The 24,984-nt window shown below is 46.1% G+C and overlaps 1 protein-coding gene across 4 annotated transcripts in view; it reads right to left on the bottom strand.

Moving 5' to 3' along the window:
- Window positions 1-23,515, bottom strand: part of ATP6V1C2 (ATPase H+ transporting V1 subunit C2) — a 55,324-nt gene extending 31,809 nt beyond the window's left edge. For 3 of the 4 annotated variants that reach the window (XM_079941290.1, XM_079941289.1, XM_079941291.1), the window contains exons 1-3: window positions 22,661-23,515; window positions 21,333-21,487; window positions 18,674-18,741 (exon numbers count right to left, since the gene is read on the bottom strand). In XM_079941290.1, the coding sequence (XP_079797416.1) occupies window positions 18,674-18,741; window positions 21,333-21,461 (197 nt within the window). In that variant the 5' untranslated portion in view covers window positions 21,462-21,487; window positions 22,661-23,515. Of the gene's footprint in view, window positions 1-18,673; window positions 18,742-21,332; window positions 21,488-22,660 lie in introns of those variants that run through there. The other variant, XM_079941292.1, reaches the window with a different exon arrangement.
- Window positions 23,516-24,984: the final 1,469 nt, after the last annotated feature.

The raw sequence follows: 24,984 nt of genomic DNA on the forward strand, positions 1-24,984 counted from the left end.
AATAATTTTTTTTTTTTAATAATAAGCAAAAACAACAAAACCCAGCAAATCCTGGGGAAGGTGGAGGATCTGATTTCCAGAGTTACCACATTATTAGATTCAAATGTCCAGGGCTCAACAACAACAAAAGAAATCACAAAACATACAAAGAAACAGGAAAATAGGGCCCATTCAAAGGAAAGACATATATCAACATAAACTATCCCTGAAAAAGATCTGATGGCAGATCTACTAGACAAAGACTTTAAAACAATTGTCTTAAAGATGCTCAAAGAACTAAAAGAAGATGCAGAGAAAGTTAAGAAAACAAAGTATGAGCAAACTGGAAATATCAATAAAGAGATAGAAAACCTAAGGAGAAACCTAAAAGAAATTCTGGAGCTGGAAAGTACAATAACTGAAATAAAAAATTCACTGGAGGAATTCAAAGGCAGATTTGAGCAGGAAGAAGAAAGACTCGGTGAATTGAGGACAGGACATTGGAAATTATTGAGTCTGAGGAACAGAAATAAAAAGATAGAAGAAAAGTGAACAGAGCCTAAGGAACCTGTGGGACACCATCAAGTAGATCAACATATGCATTGTGGTAGTCCCAGAAAAAGAAGAGAAAGGAGCAGAGAGAATATTTGAAGAAATAAAGATAAAGCTGAAAGACTTATATTTCTTGATTTCAAAACTTACTACAAATCTACAGTAATCAAAACAGTGTGGTACTAGCATAGACATACATATAGACCAATGGAATAGAATAGAGACCCCAGAAATAAACTCTCACATATATGATCAAATGATTTTTCACAAAGGGGCCAACAGCATTCAATGAGGAAAGGACAATTATTTCAACAAACAGTGCTGGGAAAACTGTAAAAGAATGAAGTTAATTTAACCCCTTACCTAACACCATATATAAAAATTAACTCAAAATGGATCAAAGACCTAAATGTAAGACCTGAAACCATAAAATGCTTGGAGTAAATCACAAGGCAAAAACTTAATGATATTGGACTAGGAAATGATTTCTTCAATATGACACCAAAAGCACAGGCAAAAAAAGAAAAAAAAATACAAGTTGGACTTGAAAAATTTTAAACAGTGCATCAAAAACATTATCAACAGGATAAAAAGGCATCTCACAGCATGAGAGAAAAAAAATTGCAAACCATCTGATAAGGGATTAATATTCAGAATATATAGAGAATCCCTAAAAATCACAACATAAAAACACACAACTTCATTCAAAAATGGGCCTAGGGGGGCTTCCCTGGTGGCGCAGTGGTTGAGAGTCCGCCTGCCGATGCAGGGGACACGGGTTCGTGCCCCGGTCTGGGAAGATCCCACATGCCGCGGAGCGGCTGGGCCCGTGATCCATGGCCGCTGAGCCTGTGCGTCAGGAGCCTGTGCTCCACAACGGGAGAGGCCACAGGAGTGAGAGGCCCGCGTACCGCAAAAACAAACAAACAAACAAAAAAAAAACAAAAAAAAAAACAAACAAAAATGGGCCTAGGGCTTGAACAGACATTTCTCCAAAGGAGATATACAAATGGCCAACAAGCACTGAAAAGGGCTCAAAATCACCAGCCAACACTGATGGTGAGGAGGCCTGGTAAAATGCTTGGCAGAACAACAAAAAGTCACCCGTAAACATCAGGATAAAAGCTTAACCTCACTTGCTGGGATAAAGCATTTTTCACTTACCAGATGGGCACAGTAAAAAGATTTATAATTTCAGCACTGGCAAGTACTCTAGGAAATGGGAATATCCATGCCCCGTTGACACAGCGTGTCAAATGAACAGCTTTACAAGAGAGTATTTTCAGAATATCGATCAAACGTTTTTAACACACAGATATTTTTGCCCAGCAATTCTACTTCTAGGAATTGGCCCTTCTGATACGCTGGCTCCTGCGCAAAAAAACGTATACACAAGGATGTGGGCTGTGTCATGGTCTGTAACTGCAGAAGACAGGAAGTCATCTCAATGTTATTAATAGGGGACCCAGCTGATATAATGGATCACCAAGGAATCTCTAAAAAACAATGAGGCAGAGGGACTTCCCTGGCGGTCCATTGATTAAGACTCAGCACTTCCACTGCAGGGAGAGCGGGTGTGATCCCTGATTGGGGAACTGAGATCCCGCATTCCACGCCGCATGGCCAAAAAGCTAAAAACAAACTAACAAAAAGCAATGAGGGAGGTATCTCAGACTGCCATGAAAGGTTGTACATCACGGAATAAAAGGAAAAAAGGCAAATAATAAACAGTATCTATAGTTAAGACCACGTTTTTGTAAAAAGCAAAAGACATAAACACTCAAACTTGTATTATGTATAGAAAAGTCTATAAAGATTCAAAATAAATTGTGGAAATGGTGTCCTTTGGGGACTGGGACTGTAGAGGTGGAATTCGGACTTAAAAAAACCAGCATGATTATGTATTAATAATAAAAAGACCAATAATGGTCCTGCAAATACACAAAGCAAGAAGCTAATAAAGGAATAAGTCAAAAGCATCTACCTGGGCACAGCCCATTAAGATTTCTTTCAAATTAACTGCTGATACCGTGGCAGTCATCTGGGGAGCCCCCACGGGGAGAATGACTAAGATGGGGGTGGGGGGGGGAGGCATCACCCAGGCAGGAGGTGGGGCAGGTAGGGAACGGAGAAGGGAGGAGCTAAGCAGGCAGAATCCAGAGACCTGGAATGGCAGGGATAAGAGTCAGGAAAGACGGAGATGCCTGTGGCCGAGTATGTGACAGAAACACCCTGTCCTCCCTTTCTACAAATCTTCTGGGGCACCTTGAGCACTGCTGATTTCTGCACCCTGGGCTCCAAGGGGGCCCAGAATCCCTGCTGCGCCTTGGGGTATATGAGGGCTCAAGAGCTAAGAGCACAGGTAGGCAGGTGTTCCTGAGATCTCTCTGTCTACCGCCTCTCCTCCTGCAATCTCATCTGGCTGGCTGGCGTGCAGGGCCTCAGGGCTTTTCCAGGCCCAGGTCTGTCGGAGGAAGGAGTAGCCGGGGCAGGAAGCCTGCCCCGCACTAGGTGGAGGTGGGCTGATCCCCACTCACCTGAGTGCCCCTGCCCCAGGGCTCAAGCACAGAGGTGCTTCCTAAATGGTGTCTCCACACCAAACTGTGCGCAGCAAAGCATCCCCGTGGGCCACGCTTTCATCAGGGCGCTCCGCCTCGGCTGGGCGATCTGTACCCACCTGCCTCTCGCCCTGCTCTGTGGGAAGGGCTGGGTCTCCTATACCCAGTTCTCTCATAAAGAGAGCACGGCTCTTTTATTCCGAGGTTCCGAGCTCCTGAGTGCAAGTGTACGGGACATGAAAGAGGGCATCCCCCCTCCCCTGGGTTTTCTGGGTAATTCAGGCAGAGCAGACTAAGGTGGGTCTGGTTTTCTGAAAGGACCCCAAGCCTGGGGGAGAGGGCCAACAGGTGACAGGCAGGGAAGAGGGAGTTTCCATAGGGTCTTAAGCAAGGGTAACAGCGGCTCCATCTAGCGAGCTGCCCTCGGTCCTCAGAAGGGCCCTTGGCACAGATACATCTGAATTCTCAGGACAGAGAAGGAGAAGCCCCCAGGAGCTGAGGAAACAGATTCAGGGAAGCCAAGAAACTCCCCCCGCCCCTGGCCCTTTGCTGGTGGCCGCAGCATCAGCTAGTACCAGTCCTGTACCCCTGCCTCTAAAGTCAGTCTCCATCCTCCACACCAGCTGCTGGCAGCGCACCTGGGATTGACGTGCCCCGCTATGGGGGACCCAAACCCCAAGCCCCTCCCTCAGCGCTAACTGGCCTCAGAGTCAAGGTAAAGGTGCCACCACAGGCCCAGTCTCCCTCTGCAGCCACACGGCGGCCCTGAGCAGTGAGGTCCAGAGGCTTCCACACAGGTAGGCAGCCTGCTCCCCACGGCTCCTCTGGTGACTCAGGAGCCCCTAGGCACCTCACCCGCTCCTTTGTCTCTCTGCTTCCTCCTCGGCCAAGGGACATGTCCCGCAGCAAAGTCATCAGGAAAATGTGAGGAGAGCAATTCAGTGACTTTCTTTTTAGAGAAACAAGATCCAGTGAGGTCTCTGGGAGGTCCCTGCTCTGGGGACTCTGGCCCCACTTACAGCTTACTTTGAATTCTGCCCTTGATTCTCAGAAACTCGGTTTCAGAAATAGACAAATATTTCCACCTTTGGAGGAATGCCACTCAGTTCAGTCACCCCGCCCCCTGCCACCGTCACGCAGAACAGAACGGGTTCTGGCCAGGTTGGCTTTGCGCAGCTCAACTTGCCCACAACACAGCATAGAAATTCTCGGTCCTCTCCAAAAAGCCAACCTGCCGGGACTTCCCTGGCGCTCCAGTGGTTAGGACTCTGCGCTTCCACTGCAGGGGGCACGGGTTCGATCCCCGGTTGGGAAACTAAGATCCCACATGCCACCACCAAAATAAAAAAAAAAAAAAAAAAAAGCCAACCTACCCCCAGAGAAAATTTGCCCCCTAGTGGAACGTGGAGGAGAGGAAGGCTACTTGTTCTGAAGTGGTACTGAAATGCTCTGGGGTCTTTTAGGAGTAACCGGGCAGTTAGACCCTGAGCATCAGCACACACTTGTCTACGTTCTGGAGAGTTTGCCAAAAGTCAACCCACCAAGCAGCCCGGTCACCACGCCCAACGGCAGGGGCCCCAGGGCTCACAGGTGAAGGGTGCCACCAGACTGGTACCACCCGCAGCCTTCCCAGGGGATGGAGGGGTCAAGGTCAGAAATGGCAGATCACAAAATGGGACGACAGGTGACTCAGGAACACCCGAAAGTGTACTTGCTCGTGCTGGTGACCCAAGAAATCCACATTCACACAATCATACGTCATTTTCATTTTGCCAGGGACGTGAACGACGTTTTTTAAAGGCACTGAATCAATGAGGGTCTGATGAAACAGCACGTTCTCGCAACCTCGTTGGAAAACAATTTAGCAACGCGTACAAGCAACTTTAAATATTTCTACACCCTTTGAACCTGTAATTTCACTTTCAGAAGTGCAACTTTAGGAGGTAACCAAAAATGAAGACAAGGATTTATGCTAAGATGCTAACTAGGGTGTTAATTATAGTAGAATCATCTGTGTTTTATTACCATTAAAAAGTAAAACGGAACAAGCCCCCCACCCCGGCCATTAAAATATCTTTAACATTACTTTAGAGCCATGGAAGTATGACCACAACATAATTTGCCCACCCAGAATCATCATATGGGGTCACAGCTGGAAGGGCCTTCAGGGGCCAAGGCGAGGTGGGGACTTGCCTGAGGTCACACAGCTCCTGGGGAGCTGACCAGGACAAAAACTAGGCCTCTAGGACAGCTTGACGCTCCTTGGGAGGGGACGGCAATGGGTTCCAATCACCCTTTGGGGATGATGGCGACGTTCTGGAATTAGGTAGTGGCAATGGCTGGGCTACTCTGTAAATATACTAGAGACAAGTGAAGTTTATACATTAAGGGGAGGAATGCTGCAGTGTGGAATTATATCTCAATTTTATAAAAGAATGTCTCGGCCTTTTTCTTGGCTCCAAGGGTGGAGGCCCAGCGTGGAGAATGTCAAGGATTGGTTTGGTCGTTTATGCTGGACGTCGCCACCTCCCCCAGAGTTCCTTGCCTCTACCCCCTTTTTTCCCACCACCACTATATTTTACAATTACCAGAAATCTGTCCAAGCCCTGCCCTGGGTCGCTGTCCCAGGCAGGTCAGGCCAACTTTGTCCAGGTTTCCTTCAACAGCCTCCGCTGTGCTTTCCTCGCCTCTCCCAATCTGGCCTCCTCCTGCCCCTCCCTCCCATGGCAGCCAGAGGGATCTCTAAAAATACACATCTTAGCATGCCATCGCATTGCTTCAACTCAAGAAGTTCAAATATTGACGTTCCAACTCCTTAGCAGAGTTTACAAGGAACACCCCTCCCTGTCGGCCTCCTCTTTCTCCACCCTCTTCCCCTCCTTTGCTCTTCCCAGGCCAGTCTTCTGAAGCTACCTGGATGCTACTCACCCTTTATAACAGCCCAAGTGCCCCCTCCTCAAGGCAAGTCAACCCTAACAAATATTGTACAAGAGAGCGTTGGAGAACACCTCCACCCACAACACGTTGCTTCCTCTGCTGCACACCTGAAACTAACACAACATTGCAAATCAACTGTACCCCAATTTAAAAAAAAAAGGAACTACCATTTAAAAACAAAAATTGTTGCCTCCCGCACTCAGCAAGAACATACTGTATCCGCTATGCACCAGGCGATGTTATGGGAAACAGCGGTGAACGAACAGACCACAGTTGTTGCCCTCAGGGGGCTTACACCAGGACCCTCCCTCCATCATATAAATTATCACGCTGCTAAAGTGCTGGTTTCCTCATCTGGTCACCACTAAACAAACAGATCTCTGAAAATGTATTAATTGAGCTGTCATCAGCTCAAGCAAACATATAGTGCCTCCTAGAAAACACACAGACGCTCAGCAAACCCCGGCTGGCTAGTGGATAAGCGCCTTAGGGTGCGAAGCAAGAAATCAGCCCAGTGGTCCTCAGAGCCACCACGGTCCCCAGCCTTCCCTGCTTCACTCACGTGCCACCGACAGGATCCAGACGTTTGCTTTACTCTGCTGCCTCATCTCCCAGAACGTGAACTTTTCAAAGAATGGGCATTTCTTTAAAAAAAAAATCAGTATCCCTTATGTCTACAAAATAGTAGTACTCAATGCAGCTGTAATATCAAGCTTAGTCCATGGCAAGGGGGCCACGCCCTGGGACACCATGCTTTAGAGGGTCCTAATCTGGCCCTCATCTAAGCCACTACCATCCCACAGGGTCAGGAAGCAATGCAAAGGTTTGAGGGTCAAAGGGGAGGTATGCAATCACACTTTGGGTACCAGGAGCCTAGCTGCCTCAAGGAATAGGTATTTACCCAAGAGAAATGAAAACTATGTCAATACAGAAATGGTACATGGATATTCATAACAACTTAAATAGTGCAAAACTGGAAACCATCTAAATGTCCTCCAATGGGTGAATAAATTGTGGCTTACCCATAAAATGGAATACTACTCGGCAGTAAAAAAAAAAAAAAGACAATTAATATACACACTACAACATCGATAAACCTCAAATAATGATACAGAATGGAAAAACCAAACCAAAAAAATAGAGTACATACTATATCATTCCATTTATATAAAAGTACTAGGACTTCCCTGGTGGTGCAGTGGTTAAGAATCTGCCTGCCAATGCAGGGGACACGGGTTCGAACCCTGGTCCGGGAAGATCACACATGCCGCAGAGCAACTAAGCCCGTGCACAACTACTGGGCCAGCGCTCTAGAGCCCGCGAGCCACAACTACTGAACCCGCATGCCACAACTACTGAAGTCCACACGCCTAGAGCCCGTGCCCCGCAACAAGAGAAGCCACCGCAATGAGAAGCCTGCGAACCGCAATGAAGAGAAGCCCCCACTCAACACAACTTAGAGAAAGCCCGCAAGCAGCCACAAAGACCCAACGCAGCCAAAAATAAATAAATACATAAATGTATATATATATTAAAAAAGAGTTCTAAAGCACGTGCACACTCTTACAGTGACAGAAAGCAGATCACTGTTGAGGAGGTGACACAAGGAGCTTTCGGGGGTAACAGATGTGCTCTATCTTGACTGTGGTGATGGTTTCACTGATGTATATATGTCAAAACTCATTATTCGAAATGTACACTTTAAGAATTTGCCATTTGTTGTACATCATTTACGTCTAAATAAAGCCATTTTTTAAAAAAAAAGCCTACACTACACTGAGGTACCATTTCTTACCTATCAGGTTCATAAAAACCCCCAAATTTGACAGCATACTTGATTAGAAAGATTGTAGGAAAATGGGGACCCCTTAATTTCATTGCTTGTGGAAATGCAAAATGGTCAGATAAATCTGACATCCATTAAAATTACAAAGGCAGGGCTTCCCTGGTGGCGCAGTGGTTGAGAGTCCACCTGCCGATGCAGGGGACACGGGTTCATGCCCTGGTCAGGGAGGATCCCACATGCGGCGGAGCGGCTGGACCCGTGAGCCATGGCCGCTGAGCCTGCGCGTCCGGTGCCTGTGCTCCGCGACGGGAGAGGCCACAGCAGTGACCCGGGGATCCAACAATTTGCTTCTGAGAATTCATCCTGCAGATACACCTGCACAATTATATGTGCAAGGGAATGATGCTGGAGCAAGATTACACCCTACAGCACTGTTGGTAATGACCCCCTTCCCCATAAAAGTAAATAAGGCAAGCGTCCACTTCTAGGGCTAGTTAATAAACTATGATACCTCCCCCATGTGGAAGTCAAGGTAGCTTAAAACCGAGAAGGCTCTCTATGTACTGACGGGAAAAATCTCCCAGGATATACTGTTAAGTGAAAAAGAAGCAAGATGCTAAACATGTGGATTACTACTTTGTATTTGAAAAGGGGAGAAATAAAAATCTATGCTGGAATTTGCCTGTATTTGCATAAAGAAGGACTAGAAATGTATCCAAGCAATTCATACAAGCAGCTTCCTAAGTGGGGGCTGAGGAGGGAGCTGGACGGGGAGAGCATAAGGGAAACTTCTCACGTAGAGCCTTTTATATTGTTTTTATCTTTGATGCATGTGAACTTATTACCTGTTCACAAACAAACAAAAAAAAAAACCACACACACACAAAAACAAAAAACTTTGTTGTAAGTTTTTAAATATAAATTTAGAATCCCTGGCCTTAAGACATACTTCCTAGAAGTACATTAGGATCCAGTGGGCTAAATAGCTGTGTAAGCGCCATTACGAACACCGGTCCTCAAAGTCAGAAGCCCACCTGCCTCGGGATCACCCAGAGGCCCCTTTAAAATGCAGGTTCCCAGGCCCTACCCCAACCGGACCCCATCAGCATCCCTGGAGGTGGTGCCCCAGGACCTGTAAATCTTTTACGTTCCCCAGGAGATGGTACAGGTGCTAGAAGAGGAGGCCCACTACTGTGAGATGGACGTGTACCCGGTAGATATTAATTCAGCACACACTCTGAGCCAGGAGCCGCGCACAGAAATACCGTCCCTGTTTCCTTGGGGCATATATTCTACAAGAGACACACAAAGACAAACAAGGAGAGTGTTACACAGTGGTGTGTGGAAGGCAGAGAATTAAAATAGGGTGACCTAGAGGGGCTCGGCTGGCTGGTAGCCCACAGAAGGCCTCTGGAGGGGGTGACATTCCAACTGACATGGGATGACGACAGGGGGCCCCCCCTTCGAAGGTGAGGTGGCAGGTGGCGGGCCTGGGTCAGGAGTTTGGTGCAAAAATACAGAATGAGAAGAAGGTGGTTTGGTTGAAGGCAGGGGAGTGGACGGAAACGGGACAGGTTTGGCAGGCGGAGGCCGCCGGGCTCGGTCCTCACTGGGGTCTCAAGTGGAGGGTCAGGAAGGAGGGGCCCAGACCGTTTGCTCGGTGCCTGGGCCCCGGGAGCCTTTGACTGAGGTGGGAAAGACCACATAAGAGGAGAATGGAAACATATAAGCTGTCGGTTGAGAATGATATTAACTTCGGACATAAAGCCAGTGCCAAAAAAGAACCATTTAAAGCTGCCCCTTAAGCCTCTGAAAATAAGTCTAAGTGGCTGCCATCTATGTAAGGCGTGAAGAGTGATTTGTGGACAGGACTGGGCTGAGGTCTGGAGAACAGTGGAGCCGTGGCTCCCAGGAGCTGATCCAGGTCTAAAATGGAAGGGGGTACTTCCCTGGCAGTCCAGTGGTAGAGAATCCGCCTTCCAATTCAGGGGACGCGGGTTTGACCCCTGGTCAGGGAGCTAAGATCCCACATGCCGCAAGGCAACTAAGCCTGCGCACCACAACTACTGAGCTCAGTGCGCCTCAACTAGAGAAGAGAAAACCCGCACACCACAGCTAGAGAGAAGCCTGCCGGCCGGCACAAAACCTGACAAAGCCAAAAAATTAAGAAAATAAATAAATGAAAAGGAGGGGCCTGATACTAAATTTAACCTCCAAAGAATCACTCTGTGAGTTTCACAATGTTGCCTGAGGCTGGCGCTGGCCCGTGGCCTCCTGCACAGAAATCAACACCCCCTCCTTCCCTGCAGGTGGGACTTCCGCTTTGGTGAGAACTGCGGGAGCTGGTTGGGGGCTGTCAAAGCAGAGATTATCCCAGCAGGCTTTGAAGGAGGGGATGAAAGGCAGGGCAGGTGGGAAAGAAGTTAACCCCGCCACCTGCCAGGAAGGGAGAGAAGCAGGGGGACCAGTGAAGGCCTGACACACGTCAGCAATGATCCTGCACAGTGACTTAACTCTGAGAACATCAATGTTCTCATCTAGAACGTGGGGATATTCACCCAGTTCCTGGGACTGTGGTGAAGATCTCATGAGGAAATAGAGAAATGGAAGGCGCCTAATACAGTGCCTGGTATACAACGGGTAATCAAAGAATGGCCCCTAGCAAAACAGGGACGTGACAACCGGCAGGTGGTGTGGACTCAAGACAGGGAACAATATAAGAGGCTCTAGAGAACATCAAGGGGCAACCCTCAGTGGAGTCATAACTGTCACAGACCTTTATGATCCAGCAGTAAGAGCAGCAAAGTGCATCAAGGTTAGAAAATGGACCCAGCAGATATGGAAATCATCGATACTGTGGGTCCAACAGACATATATCAACTCTATACAATGAAAACAAGAGACCACACCCATCTCAGGCACCCATGCAACACTTAGAAAAAGCAGCAAAGAAAACTTCAAATTCCCAAAGGTAGAAATAGCACTTATTTTATTCTCTAACGACAAAGCAATGGAATTAGAAGTGAAAAACGAAAACAGAAACAAAAAAACTCAACAGTCCAAAAATTTTAAAAAGCATTTAAAAACTTGCAGAACATCTAGAAAAAAATGATAATGAAAATTCCAAAAGTTACATAATATGCCGAGAAAAATCCATCGCCTTAAACATTACAGAATGAAACAAAAAAGAACATAAATGAACGCAGCATGTAACTCAGTTATGTTTCACAGAAAAGAGCAGGAAAATAAACCCAAGCAAAGCAAGAGGAAGGAAACTAAGATAAATGCAGAAATGTGAAAATTAGAAATCAGAAAAGGGTAACATTGATTTTTGAATATTGAGAAAAAAGGCTGCTTCTCTTAAAGAGTGATATAGGTAAAACTGCTGGGTAGCCTAATCAAACACACACACACACACACACACACACACACAAAATGAGAAATTAGCAGAGACAATTATAAAACTCACAACAATATCGAACTCAATGCAAATAACTTGGAAAAGTTGATGGTAATAGATTATTTTCTAGGAAAATGAAATTTACCAAAATCCATACACCTCTTCTCCCAAAGAGAAAACGGAGAGAATACTGGAAATTCAGCAGGAAGCCCCAATATGTCACAATGACATATTTTAAACTTTCCAGAAACGGATCATCCCAGTACCATCTAAAGCAGCTGTTCTCAGCTCAGTGCTCTGTGACCACCTAGAGGGGTGGGATAGGGAGGGTGGGAGGGAGACGCGAGAGGGAGGGGATATGGGGATGTATGTATGCATATGGCTGATTCACTTTGTTATACAGCAGAAACTAACACACCACTGTAAAGCAATTATACTCCAATTAAGATGTTAAAAAGAAAAAACTAAAATAAAATAACGCAGCTGTTCTCAATCACGGTGCCAGGACAAGGAGCGGTATCAGCATCGCCTGAGAACTCGCAGAAATGTAGGTTCCCAAGCCTCACGTCAGACCTGCTGCATCAGAAATTCTGGAGGGGGCCCAGGAACCTGTCTTACCAAATCTTCCAGATGACTTGACTCACACACTTTGAGAGCCCCTGTTTGACCACGCCATGCCAAGGGCGGTCTGCCGCAGCCCCAGTATCACTGGGAGCCTGGGAAAATGCAGAATCCCAGGCTCAGCCCAGACACACTGAGTCAGACTCTGCATTTTGTCAAGACCCCCAGGGGACTCGTGTGTGTTTGAGAGGCACTGTCAGAGCTCTAGCCCAGTGCTGTGCAATAGAAACAGAATTGAACCAGACGTATAATATAAAAATTTCTAGTAGCCTCATTTTAAAAAGTAAAACGACTAAATTAATTTTAATCATATATTTTATGTAAGTAACTCAATATCCCAAATATTATTATCTTAACAGGTAACCAACATAAAAATATATTGAGATATTCTACATCCTTTTTTTTTTGTACATACAGGTTCTTCAAAATCTGATGGGTATTTTAAACTTCACACATCTCGATTCAAACTAGCCACATCTCAAGTGCTTAGAAGTCCCATGTGGTCAGTTGATGTCATTTTGAACAGTGTAGAGAGAATGGAGAAAGAAGGAAAGCTTCCGGAATTCTTCTTACAAAGCCACCACTTTTCTTACGCTAATATGGCTTTTTAATTGTGTGCTGTCACACAATAGACCAATTTTAATACTGTGGTTAAGAATGAGGACTCTGGCAGAAACTAACACACCATTGTAAAGCAATGATACCCAATAAAGATGTTAAAAAAAAAAAAACAAAGGGTTACATTTCAGGAGACAAAGCTTGAGCTAGAATAAAGGAATGAGATTCACAAAGAAAAAAAAAGCATGAGGACTCTGCAGCCAGACTCCCTGGCCTCCAACTTTAGCTTCACCAGTTATTGAAAGCTCTGGGCTGTCACAGAGTAGGCATTCAATAAATGTTAACTATCACTATGTTATGATAACATTATGATGTTAGTATTATTGTCATTCATGATTACTGATGCAAAATCTTACAACATTAGCAAACAGAGGTCAACATCCCAAGTAGGGTTTCTCCTTGGAATGCAAGGATGATTCAATAATTATGATATCTATTAATAAATATACCATATTAAGGTCAAGGGAAAAGAAAGAAACAACATAGGACCAATTCATTATATGCCACAAAAAGAATTTGAAAAAAAATTACAATACTTATTCCAGATGAACTCTTAGTAAAACAGAAAGAGATACTTCCTTAGCATGATAATAGCATATTTAAAAACAAGAGCTCAATGATATTTAATGGAGCCACTAAAATTATCCAGATTAAAGGCAGGAACGAGAATACGATGTCCGCTACCATCACTGACGAATTAAACATTTTTCTGGGCTACTACCCTCTGCAATTAAGCAAGAAAACAAAATGAGAGAAAAGCAGGGAAAACTGTCACTTACAGACAATATGATCACATGCCTAAAAACCTTAGAAAATAAGTTGAAAAATCATTAGAAACAACAAGGAAATTCCATAAGTTGTCACGTCATTAAGTTAATGTGAAAAATCCCTATTTACAAACAATAAGCATTTAAAGAAAAGATCTCATTTACAATAGCAACAAAATAAAACCTGTAACACTTGGGGAAAAAATAAGATATTTTGCAGGACCTTCTGAATAGACCATTAAAGCTCTACCAGAGGAACAAAGAAAAAGAACTAAGTCAATTGAAAGATGAACTGTGCTCATGGAAACACTCAAAGTTTTACGACTGTTAATCTCCACTAATTTCAGTGCAATCCGAAATGAATCATCAATAGGATCTTTGCAAATCTGTTTGTGCTAAGTAGATATCTCGAAATAAAATTTGTAAATATTGGGTTGGATCGTGAATGTTCGTGTGCGTGTGCATGTGTGTGTGTGTTTCATTTTGTCTTTTTTCACCAGGGAAGGAACCACACAAAATCCTAATAATGGCCACCTATGGGGAGAGCGACTGGGGTGAAAGTGGAACTTTCAATTTTCTTTTTGTACCTTTTTATACCATTTGATTTTTTTTTAATGTGTAAATATATTACCTTTTTAAAGTGTCAACAATAATTATCTGAGCAATGAATAAAACACAAGTAAGACACCTTTCAAGGTCTGTATTAAAAAATACTATTAAGCTTCCTGTTGGCGCTGGTGGGAGCCACTGAGAGGAAGGGTAGGCACAGATGGACACATGGGTGGATTAGTGAATCTGGTTCAAGGGTCTATTCCCCCTCCACTGCCCCCAGCCCACCCAGCTCTTTCTAGGAACTTCTCTCTGGGCATGTTTCCTCATCTGGAACATGAAGGAGTTCGATTAGATCTCTAAGGACCCGTTCAGCTCGAATATTCCAGGATTCTTTCTTCCGTTCACTCATTCAGCTGGTCTTCTGGAGCTTACAGTCTAGCTGGGAAGACAGACAGTCATCAAACGATCCCACAAGAAAATGTACAAGGCCACCATGGAGGGTGTTATGAAGAAGCGGGCGCACTCAGTTGTCCTAGGAGAGGGTCAATCAGCAAGTCTGCAGGCAGGGGGTGTGGGTGAGAGGAGAGTCTGGGGGAGCTGAACAGGATTAGCAGGCGATAACAGGGGCGAGTGGGGCATCGGGAAAGTTAGTCATTCCAGAGAGCAGGAGGTCAGCGCACACACGGCGGGACTACCAAGCAGCCCTGAGGACTCACAGCACAACAGCATAAACAGGCATTCGACTGACATTTCTCCAGTGAATCTAAACTGCGTCAATGCAGGTAATCTCATCCTGATGTTCTTGCAGTGACAGAGAAGAGAAGCTTGGGTCATTTTTTTTAAATTATATTTTTGCTTCTCTTTAGAATGCCCTTAGAAGAACCGACTTCCTGAGACTTGCATCACTAAGCAGACAGCCACCCTCGGATATGGAATCTTTGATCAGCCAACCCTCAGTCAACTTCACGGAGCCACGTGGCTGAAGAAAAGCCACCAGCCATTCCGCAAGCCAGGTAATGCACTCGGGGCAGCTGACGGTCACCAAAGTACCAGAGAAACTCATGAGGTGCCTCTGACAGCCGAAGCACCAGTGAAATGTAATATTTTAACCAGCACTGCGAAACAGGCTAAGATACTGGGAAGGACTCAAACGTAGAAGAGAAAAAAAAAAGGGAGGGAGGGATCTTTTAAAGGTAAAATCATTTGGTTTCTCAAAAGTTCATTCATTACAGTGCAAATACAGAGTAAATTACCAAAGACAGCATGGGGGGATAAATCAAAAACAAAAGGAAGGCTCCAGTAAGCAAAAGCTGCCTTCCAGATCCGTGGAAAAACACTCTAGCGCACCGAGTAAATAAATAATAAAAGGATGTGGAAACAATACACCTTGAAAACTGCTGATCCTTCTCTGTTCTCCTGGCCAGTAGCAGTGCTGACAGGTTGATGCTGCCCGGGTTACATACCCAGCTAGGGTTTATTTATCCAATAACACCTGCGTCGTTTTAACTGAAGCTGATCTCTGTATTTTATGAGTGTATCCCATTATTTTACCCCAAGCTCCAGCATTAACCCCCAAACAAAAGTTATCTGACCCCTAGACTAGATAAATGCTAGAAATAAGAATTTCAGGGTGTCCAGACCACACCGCTTTTCTTCTCCCCCTGAGAGGAAGGCTCTTGGGAATATACACCCACAGGGAAATAATAAAACAATGCACAGTGATTTTCATTCTTCCATACCTCACCCTGTTTAAAAAAAACCAAAAAACTCTTTAATTCATTCGGGTGTTATCTGTTTCACAATTACAGCCTTAATTTGGCTTACTCACGCATTTTCTTAAACACGAGTAACTTGTGCAACCGATAGCTACGGGACAAAACACAAACGCTTAGTGAAAAAAACAAAGAAACAAAAAAGGAAAGTGGGAGCGATAATAATCCAAGATCACAGGATTTTATTAGAGGTAGAGGGGGCTTTGGTGAATAAGAAAGAGGTTAAGGACTTGCACCAGGGAAGAAAATTGGTAGCAAAGGAAGGTCTAGAAAAATAAAAATGCTGACTAGCTGTCATTTCTGCAGCAGGCCTGAGAGCAATTCACACTTTTCTTTTTTTTTTTAACAATTCACTCCCCTGAAGCCAACACTGCTGCACCTCACCGCGTAGTAGCCTCGTCCTGTGGTGTGTCCGGGCTGCCGAGGAAAGGCATCTCCAGCCCAGGACAGTGGGCTGGCCTCCACGGTATCTGCTAGACCCACCTCCCCAGGGGGCAGAGCAGCCTAAGAAGGGAGCTGATACTTAGGGATCAAGCCACTTTTTCTTGGATGTTAGTTTTTCATAGAACACTTCCTGGGATTTGCTCATTCTTGATTCAACATGATTTCACTCCCCTTCATTGTTCCCTGAAAGCACAGAGATGATCACTACTGTCCCATTTCATAGATGAGAAAGGTGAAGGTTAGTTTTCTTTCTCGAGGACTGTGAGCTACAAACTGCTTGGTGATTAGGATTTGCCTTGGTGTGGTTAGTGCAACATCCCACATAGAGCAAAACGTTACTAACAAAGGATTCTTTTTATTCTTAGGCGATGGGTGGCTGAACAGCAACTGGAACACAGAAAACGTAATTTCTAGCCCATGGCACCAAGCTGCAGATTAGAAACCTCAAAGTATGATCACTAGAACTCCTCACTATACAATTTCCGTAAAAATCCATCAGAGAAGGCAGTAGCATGCACATCACCATTCCACTGAGAAGGTAAAAAGCACATGTCCACAGGCCCTGCAAATAGGAAACCCTCTATTTAGGGTCAGGCAAACCCTGGTCTCCCCTGGTCATGCAGATTGGTAGGTGTATGCCTTGGCCCCTGAAGACTCCTTCCTCACCTATCTCACCTGTATTTTTCTTAAAACCAAGTGAAAACACTTGTTAAACAAGTTTCATCTTCACCAAGACAAGGAAGTATTATTATTTAAAATCTACCTAAAAGGTAAATTATGGCAAATCCATATGGTATAACATTACAGTGGACGAGGTAACGGTGAGATCCAAAGAACAAGATATGAAGGGAAAAGCAAGTTACAAAATATGTGTAACATGGGGACTTCCCTGGTGGCACAGTGTTTGAGAATCCGCCTGCCAATGCAGGGGACGTGGGTTCTAACCCTGGTCCGGGAAGATCCCACATGCCGTGGAGCAACTAAGCCCGTGCACCACAACTACTGAGCCTGCGCGCCTAGAGCCCGTGTTCCGCTGCAATGACAAGCCCGCGCACCACAATTAAGAGTAGCCCCCGCTCATCGCAACTAGAGGAAGCCCGTGCGCAGCAACAAAGCCCCAACGGGGCCAAAAATAAATAAATAAATTTATTTAAAAAAAATATGTGTAACATGAAGTCACCTTTATTAACATATGTATGCATAAATAATACGTATGTATAGAAAAAGCTAGACGTACATACTGCAAATAAAACAAATATAGCATATCCAGTTATCTCCGGGTGGCATATTTACAAGTGATTTGTATCGTATGATTTGTATTTTCTTTTTTATGCTTTTCTATGATCTATAAATATTTCCCAATGTTCATGTACCAGATTTGTAATAATTTTTTTAAATAAATGAGTTGAAGACTAAAATATCCTCATACACTTTTGGTGGGAGTACACATAGGAACAACTTCATGGCGGGGCAATATGGACATATCTGTAGATGTTTACACGCAAATACTCCTTGATGCAGCATTTCAACTTTTAATTATCCCACTCCTACATGGGCACAAAGAAGTACAAAAAAGGACAGTCATTACAGCATCGTTTGTCATAGCAAAAGACTAGAAAACTTAAATGTCCATCAATAAGAATATTCAAATAAATTCGGTAACATTTATTCAAGGTAATGCAGCCAGTTTAAAAAAAATGCACGGGCTCCCTGGTGGCGCAGTGGTTAAGAATCTGTCTGCCAATGCAGGGGACACGGGTTCAAGCCCTGGTCCGGGAAGATCCCATATGCCGCAGAGCAACTAAGTCCGTGCGCTACAACTACCGAGCCTGCGCTCTACAGCCCACGAGCCACAACTACTGAAGCCCGCGTGCCTAGAGCCCATACTCTGCGACAAGAGAAGCCACCACAATGAGAAGCCCACGCACGGCAACAAAGAGTAGCCCCCACTCGTCGCAACTAGAGAAAGCCCGCATGCAGTAATGAAGACCCAATGCAGCCAAATAAATTAAATGTTTTTTTAAAAGATTAAAAAATTAAAAATAAAATAAAAAAAAATTTTTAATGCTATTATGGACTGACATGAAACTATCTCTAAGAAATGTGATTAAGGGGAAAAAGCAAGGTGCAGAATATATGCTATCATTTGTATAAAATTATTTCTAAGAATATGTTCATATTTATTTGTACATGTACAGGCTGTCTCTGGAAGGCTCTCCTAAAAATTATAATAACATTGCCTTGAAAGAGGAAAAATGAGGGGACAGGAAACTGAAAAATAGGTGAGAAGAAAACAATTTTCACTGGATAACTTGCTTTCCTTTGTACTTGAATTTTTTTACTACGTGCATATGTTCCTACAAAAACAAAACCAAACAAAAAACTTAAAAAGCCTTGTGGGGAAAACTGCACCAACTGTTTTTCTAAGTGTTTTAGTATCTTATGCCGTAGCCCTCTTCATTTTGAAGGCAGCCCCCTAAAAAAACTCTGCCTCAGCAAACAAAACTACGCAAGGGACCCCACGTGCAGCTCTGGACCTGGCCCCCTCACGGAGACCTGCCCTGTCCCTTCCTGTGACTTCCAGGACCGGGTTTAGGCAAGTATGGCCTCAGCAAAGCAAGAGCACTGTGTCCTCTGACAACAATGTCAAATTCTCACTTGTATGTAGTAAATAAGAAATATTTTACCTTTCAGCAAAGATATCGACTTTCCCCAACTCATCAGAGAGGCCAACAAGGGAATCCAAGGTCCCCACCTAGAAAGATGGGAGAGAAGTTAGATGCTCAGGCTTTGTAGCTGGTGGAGGGCACGGGGTTTCAACTATAGCACAGGGAATTCTTCTGTCTTGACTCAGTTGTCCTTGGTCAATGGTGAAACTGGAAACTGAGAAGAGCTCTCAAGGGAAACCAGTGGATTTGGGATGATGATTATTATTACTATCATTATTTTTTTGGCCAACAGGATAAACTGTCATTTCTGCCACAGAAAGGAGTGACTATGTGTCGTGGTCTACCCTCAGCTTATTTTCCTCTAAGAATGGCAGTCTGCTCTTCCAGGGATTAATCACCTCAGCCAAGGAAGCAATGAGACAGAAAGCACGTCAAGGAAGTTATCATTTCTGAAAGCCTTTCTTCTCCAAGGCAGTCCAGCCGATCCCTATCTCTGGTCCTCTGTGCTGTTATTAACAATGATCTTTCTGGGGCAAGGGCAGCTTTTCCTCCCGCTCCCTTCATGAAAGTCCTTTTCCTTACAGATTACTTAGGACGAGCTGTTTCTTGTGGAAATTATTACTGTGTCCAAAATTGTATTTAAAGGTCTACTCACAGAACCAGAAGGAAAAAGTCTGTTATCACATCATCAATCACCCGTCAGATGCTGCAAAGTAATCAGGGAACTATGAAGTCTGGATATTCCTAGTAAGTGTTGTTTCTTTTCAGACAACTTAATTTTAAGCAACTTTTGGCAGAAGTCATGTCTTTTTTTCATCTTTGTACCCTCGGGCCTGGCACAGCGCTTCCCACGTAGTAAGCAATGAGAAGATGCTTAATTTACTAACCTTCACAGTATCTGACCCTGGACAAACAATGGCAGGCTTGAAAAATCAGCAAGATGTGGGTTCAGAACCCAGTGTTGCCACTTACCAGCTCCACAACCCCGGTCTCCTTTCTCAGCCCATCCTGATCTATAAAGTGGGAGTTGTGAAGATTCAGGAAGATGCGCTTAAAGAGCCTGGCCCCCAGCATACCGCTCCGTAAACACTAACAAATGTAGGAGCTCATTAACAACTATGCAGAAAAGCCCAGAGGGGCAAACTGAGGTTTGAAAAAGGATTACGCGGCAGTTTAGCCACCTCTGGGCGTTTAGCACCATCCCTCCAGAATCCATGACGTAGTTGTAGGGCAGAGAGACTGCCTTAGGCGTCTTCCCCTAGGAGGAAGCGTGGCCAGAAGTCCACTCTTTTGGAAGTAAGAAGATTGCACTTTATCTTCCTCCTCTTCCATGTTTGTTTCATTTTAAAATCTCTTTCTGGGACTTCCCTGGTGCTCCAGTGGCTAAGACTCCGCATTCCCAATGCAGTGGGCCTGGGTTCGATCCCTGGTCAGGGAACTAGAGCCCACATGCCACAGCTAAGAGTCTGCATGTCACAACTATGAGTTCGCATGCTGCAACTAAAGATCCCACGTGCTGCAACTAAGATCCGGCGCAGCCACATAAATATTTTAAAAGTAAATAAATAAAATAAAATCTCTTTCTGCCATCTGCCCAGTTGTCACTAAGTCTCCTTCCTTCTCTCTCCACCAGAACCAGAGGGATGCTGGATTGCCTGCCCTGCTCCCAGTTCAACAACACAATCAAGGATGAACCTCTTAGGCTTCCCTGGTGGCGCAGTGGTTAAGAATCCACCTGCCAATGCAGGGTACACTGCTTCTAGCCGTGGTCCAGGAAGATCCCACATGCCACGGAGCAAGTAAGCCCATGTACCACAACTGCTGAGCCTGCACTCTAGAGCCCGTGAGCCACAACTACTGAAGCCCGTGTGCCTAGAGCCTGTGCTCCGCAACAAGAGAAGCCACTGCAATGAGAAGCCCGAGCACTGCAATGAAGAGCAGCCCCCACTCGCCGCAACTAAAGAAAGCCCGCGTGCAGCAACAAAGACCCAACGCAGCCAAAAATTAATTAATTAATTAATTTAAAAAAAAACGATGAACCTCTCCTGGGATGGCGCAGTGGTTAAGCATCTATCTGCCCGCCAGTGCAGGAGACACGGGTTCGATCCCTGGTCTGCAAAGATCCCACATGCCGCAGAGCAACTAAGCCCTCAAGCCACAACTACTGAGCCCACGCGCCGCAACTACTGAAGCCCACGCACCTACAGCCCGTGCTCCGCAACAAGAGAAGCCACCGCAATGAGAAGCCCGTGCACCGCAATGAAGAGTAGCCCCCGCTCGCTGCAGCCAAAAATTTAAAAAAAGGTTGAACCTCTCCAAGCCTGCACATTTAAAGTATATTGTTGGTCTTCTTAGATGTTGAAGATAAAACAGGAAGAATCTGAGAACTCAATGAGGACCCAAGTGTGTTTAAGACACTCTTTCCACTTTTTGAAGACACTGCTAGCCGCACCCTTGTCTCCCTCTCATTCTGTCCTGTAGCTCTAAGTCCATAAGCATCACAGTTAATTTGGGGCTATTCGTGAAGTCCCATCCAGACCAGTCCCCCCGTACAGCTTCACAGCCAGGCTGATCCTCAGCATTGGTGCCATTGTCCTGTTGTTTTCTCCTTGGCTTTCCAGAAGACACCCACACCACCCCAGCCCGTCACCTCCTTCCTCCTCCTGGGGTATTTTACCTTAAAATCAGGAATCGTGAATTTGCTGTTATAAGACAGGTTTGACTTGGAGGTTACTGTATTCATCCTCTCCAGCGCTTGTAAATTTTCCTTATCTCCAGGGGCAGAAATTAACCAAAATTCGGACATGTTTCCAGTCTTCTTTTATCCAGTTACTGACCAGAACCACAGCAACATACACAAACAGAAACAGGAGAGAAATGTCAAATACCTCTACCTGTTCACCACTCCCTTCCCTCTGAATTAATCCTCTCCACTCTTCCCATTTCCCCTTCGTTCCCCCCTTTGACCTTCCAGTTCAGATTCTACAGTTCCAAGGACAGCCATCTGCCCAAAGCTTATCTCCACTTGGAAAGCCCTCAGGTCTTTGTAAAGACTGCCAAAGACACTCCTTCCCAGGGTGGTTCTGACTGGTTTTGAGGAGAGAAGGAGGGGGAGTGTGATTCCTGTCCCTCCTACTTCAGCGGAAAAACCCATTCCTGGCATCATAAAATGGGGGCCACTAAGCTGGACTTGGGCACCTTCTGGACTATTTCTCTCCCTTCCACGCTGCATCTCCAGGGATGTAGGATTGGGGGGTTAAAGGGGTGGTGAGGCAGGAACCAGACAAGGAGGCGCTTCCACAATGGGCAGGCTGGGCAAACCCAGATCTTAACTGACCAACCTTGAGATTGGAGCTAGCTTCACAACGACTTCAGAAGAACCCCTTTCTTTATAAAATAAGGAGGGGAGAGGGAAGGTAAGGGGGGCTATTAGAGTCGTTTTTCCACAGGACTAGGTGTCTACTCTTCAGAGGTGGGTAACGCGCTGGGTCCGGCTGGGAGTTTCTGTCCAGCGTCTAAAGTCGATTAGCTCTGCTCATTCAAACGTGTACACACCCACACCTTTCTCCCCTCGGCCTGTTTCTCCCTTCCATCGCCTCCCAAAACGTCTCCGGGTGGCTACGAACAAACCAGGATAATAGCCAGAGACCCATCGTGCAAGCTCTTCTTGTTGGCCCCCGTCTCACCCCCTCCAAGACAATCTTAGCCCCTCCCAACACTGCGCACGCCGAACGCAGCTCCTTTCACACTTGACCGCTGATGGCCTGGGGACAAACTGGCCCTGCGCAGAACCTGGGGGGATGCCACCTGCCCGGCCCCTAGGAGGGCGCAGCAGAGACGCCGGTTCCCCGGTTCCCACGGAGAAGGCTCGGCCCTGGACGGCGCCCCTGGGCCGAGGCAAAGCGGGGACCAAAGCGACGCGGGCGGCTCGAGCTGGGCCCCCGGTTGCGACGCGCGACCTCTCCCCACGCCGCCTCGGGCCCCCGACCCGCCGCGCGTCCTTACCGGGAGCCCGCGGGCCTCGCGGGCTGGGGGCGGACTGGCGCCGGGCCGGAGCGCACGGCCGGCTCCGGAGAAGCAGCGGCTTCTGCGCGACGCCCCGCCCCGAGCTTTTATCCGAGCCGGAGGCGGCCGCCCCGCTGGACATTTGCATACCGGGCCGCCCGCCTCCAGCCGCCGCCGGGCAGGGGGCGCCCGCCGGGCCCCTGCGGCCGCTGTGCCACGCGAGAGGCAGGGGGATCCAGCCCTTCGCGACTTGGCCAAGATCCCCGAGCCCCGAGCGGCTGGGCTGGGTCCCGGCGGGATTCTGGGGAGCATCGGACGGGGTCCCCAACCCCATGACGGAGCAGAGCGGACGACCGAGAGAAGCGGGGTAGGCGAAGCACTCGGCACCCGGACACCGCCGCCTCGAGTCTCTCCACCTCCGCCCCATCCCCGGACAGTGACAGGGAACAGGGTCTCAAGGGGGACCACCGAGAGACAGAACTGACCTGTGGAAAGTGACGCAACAGGTTCACATAGGTTTTGGAACACACACCTGGGCAGAGGAATGATCTTCCTGCTGACGTGGGCGTGAGCTTGCCCTTGGTTGCCAAGGAAACTCTCCACTGCAGGATACGCCCACCTCACCTTACCTCCTTCCTAATCGCCTGGACTTACTATCTAGCACCACGGCGTGAGTTTATGATCCGTGCTGTTCGGAAGAGAGGGAAACCCCAGAAATTAACATGTGAGTGTTTTAAAAACAAAAACAAAAAACAAACCTCTAAGAATTCATTTTCTCTGGAGTCAAGGAGGAAACTTTAGTGCATCCTTCTCCGTGGATGGTATTTTCAGTGATTTCTGGGAAAGATTAAAATCTCAGAATTATTCTCTAGGGGGCAGGGGGTGTTGAAGAAGTTTTGGTGGCTACCCTGAGAATGGGGTCCCCCTTACTGTATGAAAGTAGCCAGATGGGCAACCTATTATCAGGAATGCTTTTAGATCTTTGGAAAGAGGTGTAAGGTGCCCTGTGCTGGGATGGGAGGCCCCAGATGCAGGACAGAAAGGTGACTTTCAAGGTCACAGCAGGATCGCACTGCAGTCCTACTGTGGATTTGGGATTGGCAGATTGGAACTCCCTGCACCTGCATTCTGCCTCATCACGCTTGGGCCACTCAAGTGCATTAGTCAGTCCTTGCAATATCTTCCTGAGGGAGGACACCTGAAACCGAGGGATGAGGAAATCCTGTGTGTACAGGAAGGTTAAGTGGCAATTCCAGGGAAGGAGCGGCCCGGCCAGACATTGACGTGGGGTCTCCAATTTTGGACTTTATCTGGGAATGCCATTCTTTCCAGCCAGGGAAAACAGAATCCTAGAGCCGGGAGCAGACCTCTTTTATGAACAAGTGTAGCGATCCCCACAGATGTTGCTTGAATTGTCAGGTGTCACGCAACTGATAAATGGCAGAGCTATGAGTGGAACTCAGGCCTCTGATCCAAATCCTGTGTCCTTCCCACTGCTCCCAGCAAGCCTGCAGGCCTGGGTCCTAACTCTAAGAACCGGTGCTTTCCATTTCAGTGCACGTTTTTCTAGCCTTCCTTGTTCAGAGACCTGGCTTCCCAGAGACTGGGCAACAACTTTCCCCAACTTTGCTTATGAAACCTCTTCTTTCTGTAAATATGGTTTCCTCCAACAAGCTTTTTTCATGAAATAAGAGTCCAACACAAAATAACTGCTGGCCATCTGATTAAGAAAAGAATAAGAACTATAGTGTTCCTTGTCTTGCTTAAAAATCTACAGTCTTTCTGGTCTTTTCACATCTTAAGTTTCTTCTTAAGTATTGGAATTTACAGTAGTTGATATCTACCGCTTTAGGGGTAGATATCAGCTATTCTACCCTTAAGTCTGCTTGACTTTTTTTCAAATAACTTCTTTTTTTCCCACTTATAAGTAATTCTACACATCTTATAAAAATTTGCAGAACATAGAAAAGCATAAAGAAGAAAGTAAAAATCACCTGTACCTCCACGATCTGAAAATAACCACTGTTAACATTCAAATTCCCTTTGTTATTTTTTAATGTATATTCATATGTACAAATGTGGACTTCTGGCCTGACTGTACGTGCTATACAGAAAGTTTGGTATCCTGCCACGGATTGTTTTTTGTTTTCTTTTTCTTTTTTTTTGGCTGCATTGAGTCTGTTGCTGCACGCGGGCTTTTGCTAGTTGCGGCGAGCGGGGGCTACTCTTCATTGCGCGGGCTTCTCATTAGGGTGGATTCTCTTGTTACGGGGCACGGGCTCTAGGCACACGGGCTTCAGTGGTTGTGGCATGCGGGCTCAGTA

Source organism: Stenella coeruleoalba (genome assembly GCF_951394435.1).
Source record: "Stenella coeruleoalba genome assembly, chromosome: 13".
In the NCBI taxonomy this organism is placed as follows: Eukaryota; Metazoa; Chordata; class Mammalia; order Artiodactyla; family Delphinidae; genus Stenella; species Stenella coeruleoalba.